The 15,155-nt window shown below is 41.7% G+C and overlaps 1 protein-coding gene across 2 annotated transcripts in view; it reads left to right on the forward strand.

Annotated features, from left to right (window-relative positions):
* Positions 1–15,155, forward strand: part of SYNE1 (spectrin repeat containing nuclear envelope protein 1) — a 456,348-nt gene that overhangs the window by 230,137 nt on the left and 211,056 nt on the right. For both annotated transcript variants that reach the window (XM_067701747.1, XM_067701745.1), the window contains 10 exons: positions 181–353; positions 2,041–2,194; positions 4,870–5,013; positions 5,806–5,970; positions 10,130–10,447; positions 11,149–11,304; positions 11,460–11,630; positions 12,255–12,581; positions 13,834–13,986; positions 14,295–14,462. In XM_067701747.1, the coding sequence (XP_067557848.1) occupies positions 181–353; positions 2,041–2,194; positions 4,870–5,013; positions 5,806–5,970; positions 10,130–10,447; positions 11,149–11,304; positions 11,460–11,630; positions 12,255–12,581; positions 13,834–13,986; positions 14,295–14,462 (1,929 nt within the window). The remainder of the gene's footprint in view (positions 1–180; positions 354–2,040; positions 2,195–4,869; positions 5,014–5,805; positions 5,971–10,129; positions 10,448–11,148; positions 11,305–11,459; positions 11,631–12,254; positions 12,582–13,833; positions 13,987–14,294; positions 14,463–15,155) is intronic.

Consider the following 15,155-nt stretch of genomic DNA (forward strand, 5'->3'; position numbering starts at 1 on the left):
TGGTGCCTGGTTACTGGCACCACCAGCAAGTGACTCTCCCGTCCTCCGCCTGGTAAGCCTGAGAGCACCGGGGCTCAACCCAACTGCAGATCATCTGCTATCCACAGGGACTCTGAAATATTTAAAGCTAGAAATGTTAAATAAGCAAATGACAAAGGACTTCTGTACCTGCTTTTACAGGCTCTATTATCAGTGAAACAGGAAAAAGAGATCCAGATGAAAATGATAGTGACCAGAGGGGAGTCTGTCCTTCAGAATACGTCTCCGGAAGGCATTCCTGCCGTTCAGCAGCAGGTGCAGTGTGTGAAGGATATGTGGGCGTCCCTTTTGTCTGCAGTGATTCGTTGTAAAAGGTTAGTGAAGCTGAAAGGCTGCTGGGAAGTCATTGCTAAAACATCTACAGGGAAGCAGCCGCATAGCACAGGGAGATCAGCTCGGGGCTTTGTGACCGCCTGGAGGGGTGGGATAGGGAGGGTGGGAGGGAGGGAGATGCAAGAGGGAAGAGATATGGGAACATATGTATATGTATAACTGATTCACTTTGTTATAAAGCAGAAACTAACACACCATTGTAAAGCAATTATACCCCACTAAAGAGGATAAAAAAAAAAAAAAAAAGATCTACAGGATAGCTCAGTAACAGACTGTCCCGGGGTTCTCCCTTTCTCTCTCTCTGCCCCCGGGCCCCAATCTCTTTCTCTCTCTCTATTGCCCTGCTCCGTTATTTTTGCCTCCCTTTCTTCCTTCCTGCTTCCCTTCCTCCTTCCTTCCTTTTCTCTTTTCTTCTTGGAACAAAAGAAACTGGCAGGTGCGATCTTTCATTTAGGTTGAGCTGCAGTCCTATGTCTGTGTTTTCATATAACTACATGTTTCTTAGTGTTGATGTTCACTGCTTAAAAAGTCAAAGATAAATACATGTCTAATCATGTGAAGATATATTAGTTAAAACCAATCAGTTTACTTGGGAAGTAGCCCCAGAAAACACCAGTAGGTGGTGAGAACAACACGTGAGAGAGGGAGGGCAGCCAGTAACATGGGCAGCTGGAGCTTACTCCCAGCAGGCGTTGCTGGGAGCCAGTGTAGATAGAGCGTGTCTGGGAATTACCCATGGAGAGCAGGGGAGCTGGAATGTTTGTAAACAAACTGCCATGAATCAGGCAGGCAGTCGAGGATTGCCTCCAGGGGACGACAATCCCTGGCATTTCTTGCCTACAGTGCCCTCAAGCTGAGAGGGCACCAGGGACCAAAGGATGGCCTCAGGCCAAGAGGGCAAGGAGTTGGCCTTTGGAGGACCGGTTGGCAGTGTAGTGCGGGGGTCTGGTCGGGGGGTGGGTGGAGCGCAGAGTGTCTGCTACAGAAGAGTTCAAGCCTGTTAGTAAAGTTAGACACAAATGATGAACGGAGTTAAACATGTAACATCTGTATTGAGAGAAGGAAGTGCTTAATTGATCAGGAAGAGAAATCATCAGGTTTTAATAATTAGACCAATTCAGGAAATGTTAGCCTATATCATTTGTGATTTTCTGATTTTTAAATCTCATGCAAGATAGTGACTATGCTTGTTCTTGTTCGGTTCTTCCGTCCTTCTTTTATGACTTTTTTTTTCTCTCCTCTGGATGTCCTACTCAACTTCACGGAGTTAAATATTGCTTCTCTTTCTGCCCTGAGTCTTGGCTCTGAAAAGCCTCGCTCAGGGCATCTCTCCTGGTTTTGTCTTCAGGCCTCTCCCAGTGTCTTGTGTGACCTGGTTACCGGACTATATATATATATAAAACCTGACTCCAGGTTTTATATCCAGTCCCTCTTCTCCACCCGTTGGCCTGGACTTCACTGACCCTTGCTTCTCAAGGCTGTGCTTGCCAGGGACCCAGGCTCGGATTTGATAAGCCACAGCCATTCAGCCCCTCTCAAGCCTGCCCCCGTCCTTATCTATGGGCTTCCTGCTGGGGGAGTAGACAGAACCAACACAGTGATAGAGGTCAGACAGATTGAATGTACATGGCTTCAGTGTAGATTACTGTCCTTTCAATTACCTTTCAGTCAACTTGAAGGAGCTCTTTCTAAGTGGACAAGTTATCAGGACGATGTTCGACAGTTTTCCAGCTGGATGGACAGTGTGGAGGCCAGCCTAAACGAATCCGAAAGGCAGTATGCAGAAGTGCGGGAGAAAACAGCCGCTCTCGGCAAAGTCAAGGTGGGACCTGGATTTCGGATTCCATTTGTTTTCTGACAGGTGCTTCAGAATTGCCATAGTTGTACAGAAATGTGCTCACCTGAATCCTAGGGCTGTCCACATAGGCAAACTCTATTTGAGGGCTTTACTATAATTTCTAATGGCTTCTCAACCCAAACTTTTGTTTGTGGCTGTTTTGTTAGTGAGTGAAAATGTCCTCTTCCAGGAAAACCTCATAGACGCATGTTTTATGATATATTTAAAATTTGGCAACTTGTAATAGCTTTTCATATCTTCAGCCGGCTCATCATTCGGAAGTAAAAGTACTTTCTTTTCTATCACATCCTTTTCTATTTGTACTTTTGTATGTTTTTCATAATGCTTAGATTAGTACAGTACTACATGTAAAGATTAATAGATAGATGGATAGCTTGATGGTAGATAGATAGATAGATAGGTAGGTACTGGAGGTATGTTCTTAAACCTTGTTTTTGTTGGTATTAGTATTCACACATGACATTTTGGAAATCTTTGATTTATTCATCCAGGGCATATTCCAGGCCATATGGATGGCCTGTTCTACCTAAAACTTACTGTGTCCTAAACAGTACTTATTATCTTCTACCCCAAATCCTTCACACTCCTGTATTCTCGGTGTCAGTCCTTTTGTGTCACCCCACACTGAATACCCGAAACTGGGAACCTCGTTTCCCCACCTCCTTCTTTCTTACCCCCGCTTTGAATTAGGCAATAGGTCTTGCTGATTCCAGTTCAGCAATGTCTCCTGACTCTAATCCATCCTTTTCCTAAACTGCAACAGCTCACCTCGTCTCTTGTCTGCATCTCCCGTTATCTTCATATAAAGGTGAATGTCTCTCCTTCCTGCCTGAGAGTTCCGTTGCTTTCCACTGTACAGTATCGTACCAATCTCCCTCCTCTAGTTTGTAAGAATTTTAATAATCTCTTTGCCAGCCTCATTTTGCTTGCTCTCCCACCCTCCTTCCACCCTTGTGCCGGTCTTACTGTATTTCTCACTATTTCCTGAATGTACCACATTAAATGGAATTCAACGATTCCATGCCTTTGCAGAATCTCTTCCCTTTTTCACAGAATACTTTAGCTGTGCCCTGGCACCTGGCAACCTTCTACTTACCTTTCTGAATTAGTTCAGAAGCTATCTTTTCTATGATACCACCACCACCCGAGGCTTAATTAGTTCTTCTGTTCTCTGTTGTTCATATCTCTTTATCAGTTTTATAGAATATATGCTTACATACCTCTCTCCCTCAGTGGATAAAGATGCTTAATTTTCTTTTTATCCTATGCATTTGGCTCTCCGTCTGACACAGAGCAAATGCTGAGTAAAAGTTATTTGAATGACTAAATGGCCTTACGTGACCTACGCCAAATCACTTAACATTTCTGGGTTTGCATGACTGTTTGCATCTGAAAATTAATCTACTCATCATTATCTACCCATTATATTGTTATAATGATCTATTGCTATATTAATGATTCATCTATTCAATAAATGCAGGCATTGTGCTCGATTCCAGGTAAATAAAACCGACAAAGCTTGTATTCTGGAGGGACACCTATACGCATCCGAGAATGCATGAATAAACAAATAATTAGAACTGGTGATAAGTGCCCTGAAGAAAAAGCTGCATGTTATGAGAGAGAGTCATTGGGACAGGGCAATTATGGACTGCTTGGAGTCGGGGGAGGGGGAGGAGAGACTGGAAAGGCGTCTCTGAAATAGTAGACGGAAATGATGCCCTAAGGAAGTTAGTGCAGAGAAGTCAGTCTGGGGAGGAGGTGGGAAAAGAGCATTTCAGATGGAATAATCAGCACGTCCCTGAGGAGGGAGAGAACCTGGCTCAGATAAAAGGGAGCTAGAAGAAAGGCTGGGTGTTGCTGGAGCCGAGAATCAATGGATGGCTGTTGCCAGGCAGAGGGGCCAGGGACCAGATCCTGCATTGCCATGAGGATGCTAGCCTGTGGATTTTCTACTTGATCCTGACGGCTTTGGGAAGATAATCAATGTTTTAAGCTGGGGAGTGACACGATTCCCTTTAGAATCTTAAAATCTTTTATCGCTCAAGCTGCTGTGTGGAGTGTGGACAAAGGGACTGGGCAGGAACTTGGGGCAGGGAATCTGCCTAGCAGGATATTGCAAAAGTCCAAGTAAAAGGTGATAGCAGCGGGGGCTGGGGGTTTGCAGGAGACAGGAGAACACATGTCAGGATACAGTGAAGAGATAGAACTAACAGGATTTCATCATGGATGGAGGGAGAAAGGGTGACTCCAGTGGTCTGAATTGACCAGCTGGGTGGGAATGGTAGCATTTACTATTTGAAAAAAGACTGAAGGGGAAGGAGGTTTATTGGTGGCTGGGGAAGGATGGGAATGGAGTAGAGGTCAAGTGCCCATTTTTTGGACAAATTAAGTTTGAGGTTTCCAAGTCAACTGGAGTCAGAATCTCAGAGACAGTTCTGGGCCAGATATCAAATACACCCCCCGACCCTAGATGATATAGATATAGATGGATGGATAGAGTGATCTATCTATCTGTCTACAGATAGATAACCTGAGATCACTTGCCAAGTATGCAGTTAAAATATCCTAATTTTAATAGTACCATTGATATGATTATATATGCACCAATTCCTTTGGTTTTTTTTAATGTTCTCTAGTTATTAAATGAAGAAGTGCTGAGCCACAGCAGCTTGCTGGAGACCATTGAAGTCAAAGGAGCCGGCATGACAGAGCACTACGTCACCCAGTTAGAATTCCAGGACCTGCAAGAACGATACAGAGACATCAGAGAGCGGACCAAGGTATGGCTCACCGTGTTCCACACAAACCCACTGAAAATGCAGTGTTTGGAGCTGTGCTTATTTAAAGACTCGTTTATCTGGGGCAATGACAGCCTTGTGAAAACATATAGAACAAAAAAATGCAAAATGAATTTTAATACTTTGAATACCCCACTGGCAAAACCCTCAACTGTTGTTAGCATATGAAAGTTACTGAAGGAAAATAATTCTCAATTAAAAAGTCCTAGAGATGTACCTATTGTAGAAAAATTGGGGGCAGCTTCATAAGGAAGACTCATAAATTCTTTAATATGTCTGCTGATGACAATTTTCTAAAGCCGGAAATAATCGCCAATAATATTTATAATACTGTGCTTTATTTATTTCTTTGTGAACTTTCAGCACACCTTACTTTATTAGACAAAGTACATGAAAAATTAAATCCACAGTGAGTCCAAATCCTCACTGAAGTCACAATATAAGAATTTCAGTTCTCTTCATTAGAAAAAATGTATTTTTATGACAAATAAAGTTAATTCAGTTTTTGGAATATCCATGTTACATTTCATAAGGAATTCAGAGATCAGGAAGTTAATTCAAGAAAGTGATCTTTAAGACCCCTTTTACTCCTAATATTACGTTTTTTTATATTTTTTGCCTAAATCTTAATGTTTTACTTTTCTAGGAAACATTCATATTTTAATGACTTAATAATCATGCTTTTCTAAAATTCCAAAAGTGAGTTCTTACAGTTCGTTGAAACTGCATGTAGAAATGTATCTCCATCTTAATCGTCTTACATGCTATTAATAGGAAGCAGTAACCAAGTCTGAAAAACTAGTTCGCCTGCACCAAGAGTATCAGAGAGACTTGAAGGTGTTTGAAGCTTGGCTGCAACAAGAGCAAGAAAAGCTTGACCGATATTCAGTTCTTGAAGGTGATGCCCACACTCAAGAGACAACGTTGCGGGATCTTCAGGTAAAGTCTACTTCATCATAAAACAAAGGAATTTTCATTCTGAATATGGAATCATTATTATTATTATTAATTTTTTTTTTTTTTTTGTGGTACGCGGGCCTCTCACCATTGTGGCCTCTCCCGTTGCGGAGCACAGGCTCCTGACGCGCAGGCTCAGCGGCCATGGCTCACGGGCCCAGCCGCTCCGCGGCATGTGGGATCTTCCCCGACCGGGGCACGAACCCGTGTCCCCTGCATCGGCAGGCGGACTCTCAACCACTGCGCCACCAGGGAAGCCCCAGGAATCATTATTTTAAGCAGTGGGGAGTTACTGTGACCTGAAATCCTATAAATAGCTGATATATATTAAGTGAAACCCTAGTGAGGTCTGGTCTGTAGCGTTTGGGGACCTCAGTAGTGTATGCTAGTTGAGATCATTTGCTAGTCAGTTGAGACTGAGCAGGGCTGGAACTTGAGGACTTGGTTGAGTTGCTAAGGTGGCCTCTGACAGGAATGGCTCGTGGCCTCATGTATGGTGTTGGCTGGTCCACCTGCCTGGTCCTCCCTAATGGGTTGAATCAGATGTGGAACACAGCTGCAGGAGTCAGTAGCACGTGACACTTCTCAAAGTCAAATTGGTGACACCATCTTAGGCCATCTGGTTTTAACCCAAATCTCCCACATTGCTGAGGATACAGGCCCGGGGACAGAGACCCAGAAGAAGGAATTTGAGGAGCTAGAAAAAGCACTGGTGCTCAGCTAAGCAGTCTGAGATTCAGGGCGAGATGGCAAACTTCATGGGGAAAGTGGTCCTAACCCACTTATTCATTGACTCATTCAACATTTACTGAACACTTAATGCGGTGCAGACACTGTACTTGGCTAGCTACTGCAGGTAAAGATGATTAAAATATTATTCTTGCCTGCAAGGAACTTGCATTCTAAAGAAATGTGGACCTGTTGATAGGTCGTAATGATCTATCTAACAATGTGATAAGGACAATACTAGAACTACTCTATTATTAGGGATCTTATGGGAGCATCAAAGAGAGCCCCTGGGGCTTCCCTGGTGGTGCAGTGGTTGAGAGTCCGCCTGCCGATGCAGGGGATGCGGGTTCGTGCCCCATTCCGGGAAGATCCCACATGCCGTGGAACGGCTGGGCCCGTGAGCCATGGCCGCTGATCCTGTGCGTCCGGAGCCTGTGCTCCGCAACGGGAGAGGCCACAACAGTGAAAGGCCCACGTAACGCAAAAAAAAAAAAAAAAAAAAAAAGAGAGCCCCTTAATCTTACCTGGAGAGACAGATAGGGGTCAGGGGGTTCCCAAGAAGGGGAAACCAGGCACACAGAGTAGAGAACAGAGAAAGGCCAGTAAGACAACTCTGTGTCCCACCAGCTCTGTGTTAGAACTTACTGAACACTGTCAGCTCTTATTGGAATTGGTTCAGGATTGGGCAAGATGTACCTACAGCTCACACAAGGTGGAAAAGCGGGACTGAGATGGTCATCGCTGGCATATAACATTTCTGGCTATTTCAGTGGGTCTCAGGCAGTGTTGTGTAATGGCGGGAGTGTTGTGTAATGGCGGGAGTGCACGGTTGGGATTAGGGAGTTTGGACTCTGACTTACGGTGAGAACTGACCCTGGGTGACTTTGGCAGAGGTAAACGTCTCTGACTCAGTTTTCTCCACAGAGTTGTTCTGAGGAGGGATTAAATGAGATGGGAGAAAAATCTTATTTAAATAATAGTCCATTCATGAAATAAATATACAGCAGCAGTTGAAGAGTCATAGTTTCATTAGCTTATTTAAGGGTCTCATCCATTTTATTCTTAATAGTAGCACACCCTGGTCTGCTACGTTTAGCTGTTGTAATTTATCTTAATGGAATGGACTTGGTTTTCTGGCTATAACCCCTCCCAGCCCTTCACTCCAGACATTCTTGGCCAGCAAATGCCAAGCTCTCCAAGTTCTGTGTAGGAACTGGGCCAAGAAGCCACTTGTCACCAGCAGATGTTTCTCCTGTTCAGAAGAAAATGTTTAACTTTGGTCAGTATTAATGTAGCCCAAACCCAAACCTAACTCCAACCTCTCAGTTCACTGTGTATTAATTCTTATGGACACTGTCTTATTTTGAGTCACCACAGATGTTAAAAAGGGAGGGGAGACGCTAAGGCAGAAATTGGTGGTGGAGACGTGACATTCCAACTGCACAGCAGAACTACTTCAGGGTCCCGATGTCCTACAGCTCACTTAGTCATCTGGGGGGTCTGCCAGCAGTGTGAAACATGTTCACAGATTATTTTGCATTTACTGAAGGTTTAATTTGAGTCTTAGAACATATAGATTTTTTAAATATTTAACTGTATTTTCCCCTCAGAATAAATACTTGAAATGTGGTATATATATAAGAATTTATCTAATGCATTGATTTGTAGAATAGTGAAAACTGCTATAAAATAGGGAAAGGGTGATATATTAAGAAAAGTAGGGGCTTCCTTGGTGGCTCAGTGGTTAAGAATCCGCCTGCCAATGCAGGGGACACGTGTTCAAGCCCTGGTCCGGGAAGATCCCACATGCCACAGAGCAACTTAGTCCATGCGTCACAACTACTGAGCCTGTGCTCTAGAGCCCGCGAGCCACAACTACTGAGCCCACGTGCGTAGAGCCTGTGCTCCGCAACAAGAGAAGCCACTGCAGTGAGAAGCCCACACACCGCAATGAAGAGTAGCCACTGCTCGCCGCCACTAGAGAAAGCCCGCGCACAGCAATGAAGACCCAACCTAGCCAAAAATAAATAAATAAGTTAATTAATTAATTTTTAAAAAGGAGATTAATTAGGGCAAGGATCAGTAAACTGTAGCCCAGAACCCATATTTTAAATGAGGCTTTATTGGAACACAGCCACACCTGTTCATCTATGTAGCGTCTATGGCTGCATTGGCACCACAAGGGCAAGGTTAGGCAGTTAAGTACTTGCAGCAGATTGTGTGGCCCACAAAGCCTAAAATATTTGCTGTCCAACCCTTTATGGAAAAAGTTTGCCAAACCCTGAATTAAGGAAAGAGACTGTACAAAATTACCTTTAAAAAATTTTAGGAATTTTGGAATAACATTTCTGTTTGTCATCATTTTGATTAATATTTTACCATATAAATTGTTCTTTTCCATTTACAATACATTCACATTACAACATTTTTGGAGTGATATCATAGCTGAGGACAAATGTATCCAATAGTCTGAACCATATAAGATTGCTATTTCTATGGGTAAAAGTGGTCAGATATGAGCAATTTCGTTGGTATTAAAGATTTTTTAATAATATTGTATTCTGACTAAATATGTTGGCACTTTTAACATTCTTGGTAGGATTTGACTTGGTCCCTTTCAACTTTAGATGATCAGATCAAGTAACACAAGTGTATAATACCGTTTTGCCAACATCTTTAAGGATATGAGTTTTTCTTTCTATAAAAAAAAGTAGTTTATGCTCTTCAAGACTTGGTTCATACTAAATTTGTAGGGTAAATTTCTGGGACTTATGCTTTGGTGGAGGGAAATGTATTTGTACCTAAGAGTACCTGATGGGCAGGTGTGATAATTCAGCCTTTCAGGTTTGTGTGCCCTGTACCCTCCAGGGCCAACTTCTCTTTGCCATCGCATTCCCTAGAACATCTTTGGCAAAGAATCCCTCCTGAGCAAAAACAAGGTCCATTGTTCTTTTCTCAGCCACACATGTAGCACTGATCCCATTCAATGTCAAAGCAAGAAACCTTAGGCTCTTTACACAGATTAGGAGCCAAAAAAAGCCTAGGTTATTATATTAAACAATAACCCTTTAGTCACAGTGTTTTTTGCCTGTAGGCTGAAAAACCAAATTTCAGACATTGCTTCTAAGATGACTGAGAAAAATATTTCTCTCGGTGTGTGTATTTGTGTGTATATGTGTGCACTCTGATTAATTTAATTGGAAATATTTCAGAATGTTTCTCCTGACTTGGGAGACAGTATGCAGTTTTTGGTACATATTTTTTGTGGGTAAGTCGGAATCAAAGCATTCTTTCCTAACGTGAAGTTTTCTTGAAGCCAACGTGAAGGGCACGGTTGGCTTGGGTGAGACATGATCACCTACACGGGTGTAAAATATAAGTGAGGTGTGGCAGCCATACCTTTCCCCTACAGGAGCTCCAGGTGCACTGCACAGAAGGACAGGCCCTGTTGCATTCAGTGCTGCACACCAGAGAGGAAGTGATACCATCGGGCATCCCCCAGACGGAGGACCGGGCATTAGAGTCTCTCCGGCAGGACTGGCAGGCTTACCAGCAGAGGCTGTCCGAGACCCGAACTCAGTTCAATAATGTAGTCAACAAATTGAGACTGATGGAACAAAAGTTTCAGCAAGTAGACGAGTGGCTAAAAGCAATGGAGGACAAAGTGAGTCTCAGAAGTGGACGTCAGTCTAACCGGGCAGCCAAGGAGATACAATTACATCAGATGAAGGTACAACTAATGTAAATTCCTCATCTTTGTCAGAGTAGCAGTTGCCTTGCGTAATTTGTTTCCTTAAAATATTTAGTAACTTTTGGTCCAAGGTTTAGCTTTTGCAAAATCTCTTTCTACTTGCAAAGAAATTTGATGTACATTATAATGGGGCATTCTTCTATCAGCAGTTGTTTATTAGAATCCTAAGGCAGTCTAGTTTAATGAAGTATTTTATATTTTCTTCCCAAGCTTTATTACCTTGCTTGGTAAAGATACATGAATGCTAGTGTTGCAATAATTTGTTTATGGCTCTGATTTGAAATTGCTCTAATGTACTACATTGACATAATACTTGAAAATTAATTTTATTCTAATTTTTATGTAGAGTCAGTGCACATGATCAAAATAATCCTTAGGCCTCTGGAACTTCTTTTCCTTATTCATCTATTTTAAAATTTATCTTAAGTACAACAAAAGATATAAAAATATATGTAATATAGACAGAAAAGCACTCAAACTCATTAAGTGTACAGTTTTTATCATGTCACTGGAATTACATTTTCGTGAAGGTTTTATGTGAAGTATTTTCAAAATTATATCACAGAATAAGTATATTCTAACAATACACTGAAATCGTTTTCTAGTAAGAAGATATATTTATTTGTCTTATTCAAGAATCTGTGAGATTGAGCCTTTCCTTCAATATTGTGTCATTTCAGAAGTGGCATGAAGAAATCACTGTGTACAGAGACGAAGTTGAGGAAGTGGGAGCCAGAGCACAGGAGATCCTGGATGAGAGCCACGTGAGCAGCCAAATGGGCTTCCAGGCCACCCAGCTGACGTCCAGATACCAAGCCCTTCTCCTCCAGGTGCTGGTGAGTGGGCCACCCCTGCTCATCATAGGCCAGCAAACTTCCCAAGCCAGATGTTCTTCCTTTCGCTGACTTCCAGTGAAGATAATACGTGTTTATCAAGAAAGGCACTGGCACAGGTCTTTCATCACTGTTCAATTGTGTTTCTTCTTTCAAAGGAACAAATAAAATTCCTGGAGGAAGAGATCCAGAGTTTGGAGGAATCAGAATTATCTTTAAGTTCCTATTCGGATTGGTACAGCTCTACTCACAAAAATTTCAAGAATGTGGCTGCCAAAATTGATAAAGTAGATAAAGTGATGATGGGGAAAAAAATGAAGACATTGGAGGTAGGCATGCAAATATCGGGTTTGTCTCCCAGCCCTTCTTCTTTCACGAGCTGTTCCTGTCTCCCGCGTAGAATTGGGAGTGTGTTCATCCCCGCCCAGTATGATTGGTGATCCATGGCTCATCATTTCACTCTAAATTCCAAGTTATAATCTCTTAAGCCAAAGACTGGCTTTCATTTATTTGTGTTGTGAAGTCATTTCAATGTCTTACACATGGCTACGCACGAAATTCTTAACTAAGTTCCAGTTTGACACTAAATATTAAAAGAAAAAAATTATCTCAAATTCATGGCACTGTGCGTTAATAGAGTTTTAACTCAGATCTATAGGAGCACTGTTAAGGACAAGAGAAACATCAAGTTCTTCCTTAAGTCTCTGATTTGGAAATGATATGCTGATCAAGACTTTAAAAGACCTATATTGAAGTAAAGAAGATTCCTGATTGCTGGCAGACCAAATCTGGTTATAAACTTCAAAAAACATATTTTAAGGAGAAATCAGTAGACTCAAGAATGAGACTTGAAAGGCTGTTCTTTAAAAGGAAAGAAATAATGCTAAGTTATTTGCATTTATTTGTTTGTTTATTCATTTGTTTGTTTGTATTTGCTTCCCACTCTTTCTCAGGGTTTGCTAAAAGACATGGAGAAAGGCCAGAGTTTGCTCAAATCAGCCCGAGAGAAAGGAGAGAGAGCTCTTACATACTTGGAAGATGGTGAGGCAGAGACGTTAAGAAAAGAGATCCATGACCACGTGGAACAGTTGAAGGAACTGACCAGCACTGTCCGGAAGGAGCACATGACTCTGGAAAAAGGCCTTCATTTGACAAAGGAATTCTCAGATAAATACAAAGCGCTAACTCAGTGGATAGCAGAGTACCGAGAAATCCTATACATTCCTGAAGAACCCAAAATGGAATTATATGAGAAAAAAGCTCAACTATCTAAATACAAGGTAGTGTGTTGTTACTAACTGACAGATGCACGAGGACGTCATGTAGGACTGAACTGGTGGGACGTGATTCCTGGTTTGTGTCACCCTTAGTGAGTGCTAGAAAAAGTCCTAATGTGCCTATTCTGCTGGTGGGGAGTGGTATAGATTTATTTGGCTGGAAACACTACATCAGACTTATCTTTCCATTCAGGAATTGTATTTGTCTGATATTCAAAGGTTGTATCAGTAAATGGAGATCTATTCTGACAGTGTGATCCAGGTATGTGGATCCTCCGGAAAAGCCTTCTTGGCATTAGGATCTCACACCTACAGATTTTATCTTTTTGGTAGAGTCTTTCCTTCATCTTTTGGTACAGAAGGCCTATAAACTGACCTGGGGTAGATGCTAAATGAGACATCGTATTTCTAAGAAAATAAATTCTAGTTAACCAACTGTAGTTAAACATCTTAGAAATTAATTTTTGAAAGAATAAATGGTGATGTGGATATCACTATAACATGCTGTAGATATAAATATTTCACATGCTCAAATCTGTGAAACGGTTATTGAAGCTTATACATGGAATAGTCTGTTTTCTAAATTTGACCCAAATTGTTGAGCGATATTCTTTAAGAATTACAGTGTGATGGCTTTGCCTCGAAGCTTTTCCTGTCAGCAGCTTTCTCCTACTCCAGCCAGTGTGTCTATTCCTGTCCTTGGTTCTTCTGCCTAGCCTGACAGTGTGTCTTTGAAGGTGTTACATAAGAATCACACTGCTGCTGCTTTTTTAGTTCCCTCTGAGTTCTTGATATATTTAAATAGCACTTCTAGGCCATCATAGCAACGTTGCAACTGGAATTTGTCTCCCAGACTTCACATCCAGCTCAAGCTGCTATTGATTTCACGAGTCAAAATCAAAAGATAGCACCTCGCTCCCTTCGTAGAGAATTAAGGTTTACTTCTCTGCCGAAAGGAATGAGCTAGAAGCCAGCAATATGAACCATGTTAAATTTAGCCGAATGTAATTCTTTTCCATACTTCTCTCTGCGCATGTGAAGGGCTATTTGATGTCTTACTTTTACTCTGTATTGAAAAACTGTATTAGCCATAAAAAGGCATTCTCTCTTTATTGCTTTATACTTATTAATTTTTAAAGTATATGTCAGATCTTTATTTGAAGTAGATAAACTTATACATGCCAACGTATATATATATATTCGCCTTGATCACATAGATGAGCTGGCTCTTGTTGTTTTTTCTTTGTAATTCAAGTCACTTCAACAAACGGTGTTGTCCCATGAACCATCAGTAAAATCAGTGAGAGAAAAAGGGGAAGCCCTCCTGGAGCTGGTGCAGGATGTTACTTTAAAGGACAAAATAGATCAACTTCAAAGTGATTACCAGAACCTCTGCAGTGCAGGAAAAGTAAGGAGTGATCAGAAATTCAATACAAATGTGTGTATTTGCCACAAAGGGGGTCCTGACTCCTTTTTATCTGTCAGAAAATTTTAAGGCGTGGTATGGGTCAATATTCTTCCTTTTATTCAGATGGGTGTTTTAAATGGCGAAATGACTTTGTGGGTCGTGTTGTATCTTTTTTTTCCATTCCTAGTAAGTTTCTGATGTGTGTAACTCTACCTACCCTATGAGTTTTCCTGGGCTTTTAAAATTACGAAAGTTTTGAGTAGATTTTTGGCTTGAAAGTCACTTCTAACGGACACCTGGCTTCACAGGGGCATGTTTGCCGTCTCGAGGTGAAAGTCAGAGACCACGAAGATTACAACGGTGAGCTCCAAGAAGTGGAAAAGTGGCTGCTGCAGATGTCAGGAAGGTTAGTGGCACCCGACCTCATGGAGACAAGCAGTCTAGAGACGGTTACCCAGCAACTGGCCCGCCACAAGGTATGCCTGAGCTTTAAGGAGCTGAAGAATACAGGGTGGCTTTAGCAGGTGTGCCGTGTGTATGTGCGTGCGTGTGTGTGTGAGCGCACGCATGCGCCTCTCTGGGTCGTGATGACTGCACCTAAAGGATCAGGTCTGAGTCTCAAGAATGACTGATAATTGAGAACAGTTCAATTTAATATTTAAGTGACTAACAACAGCTGAATCTTGGCATTCACCTTCTGAACATATTGTAGCATTTTTCCCAGCCAATAGTTTTTCATTGCAGAATATAATCTTTAGGGAGTAGTTTATCAAAGAGAAATTATCTTTATTTTAGAAAAGTATAGCTAAAGATAGGATACAAAAATAGTAGTCAAAGAGTCTGGGTTCTAGCCAGACTGTCTTCTTCCTAACTGGGGGGACTTAGCCTCTCTGCGCCTCCTTTTCTCCTCTGTTAAGGGTGATAATGACACCAGCCTCATCACGGGAGATAATGTATGTGAAAGTATCTTGTAAACCGTAAAGTACAGTACTGATATGTGGTGTTAGTATATTTATTAATATGTATTTTTAGTAATTATATGTGCCAGGTGACAGATGTCATATAGTCACAATTTTATGGAGCAATTTCGGTGAGCTTAATGGGAAACTGATTTTTAGTCGTGACATGGTAAATATCTAGTAGTGTGTCTTAGGAAGACCAGTTAACCA

The sequence above is a fragment of the Pseudorca crassidens genome, chromosome 13, assembly GCF_039906515.1.
Source record: "Pseudorca crassidens isolate mPseCra1 chromosome 13, mPseCra1.hap1, whole genome shotgun sequence".
NCBI lineage: Eukaryota > Metazoa > Chordata > Mammalia > Artiodactyla > Delphinidae > Pseudorca > Pseudorca crassidens.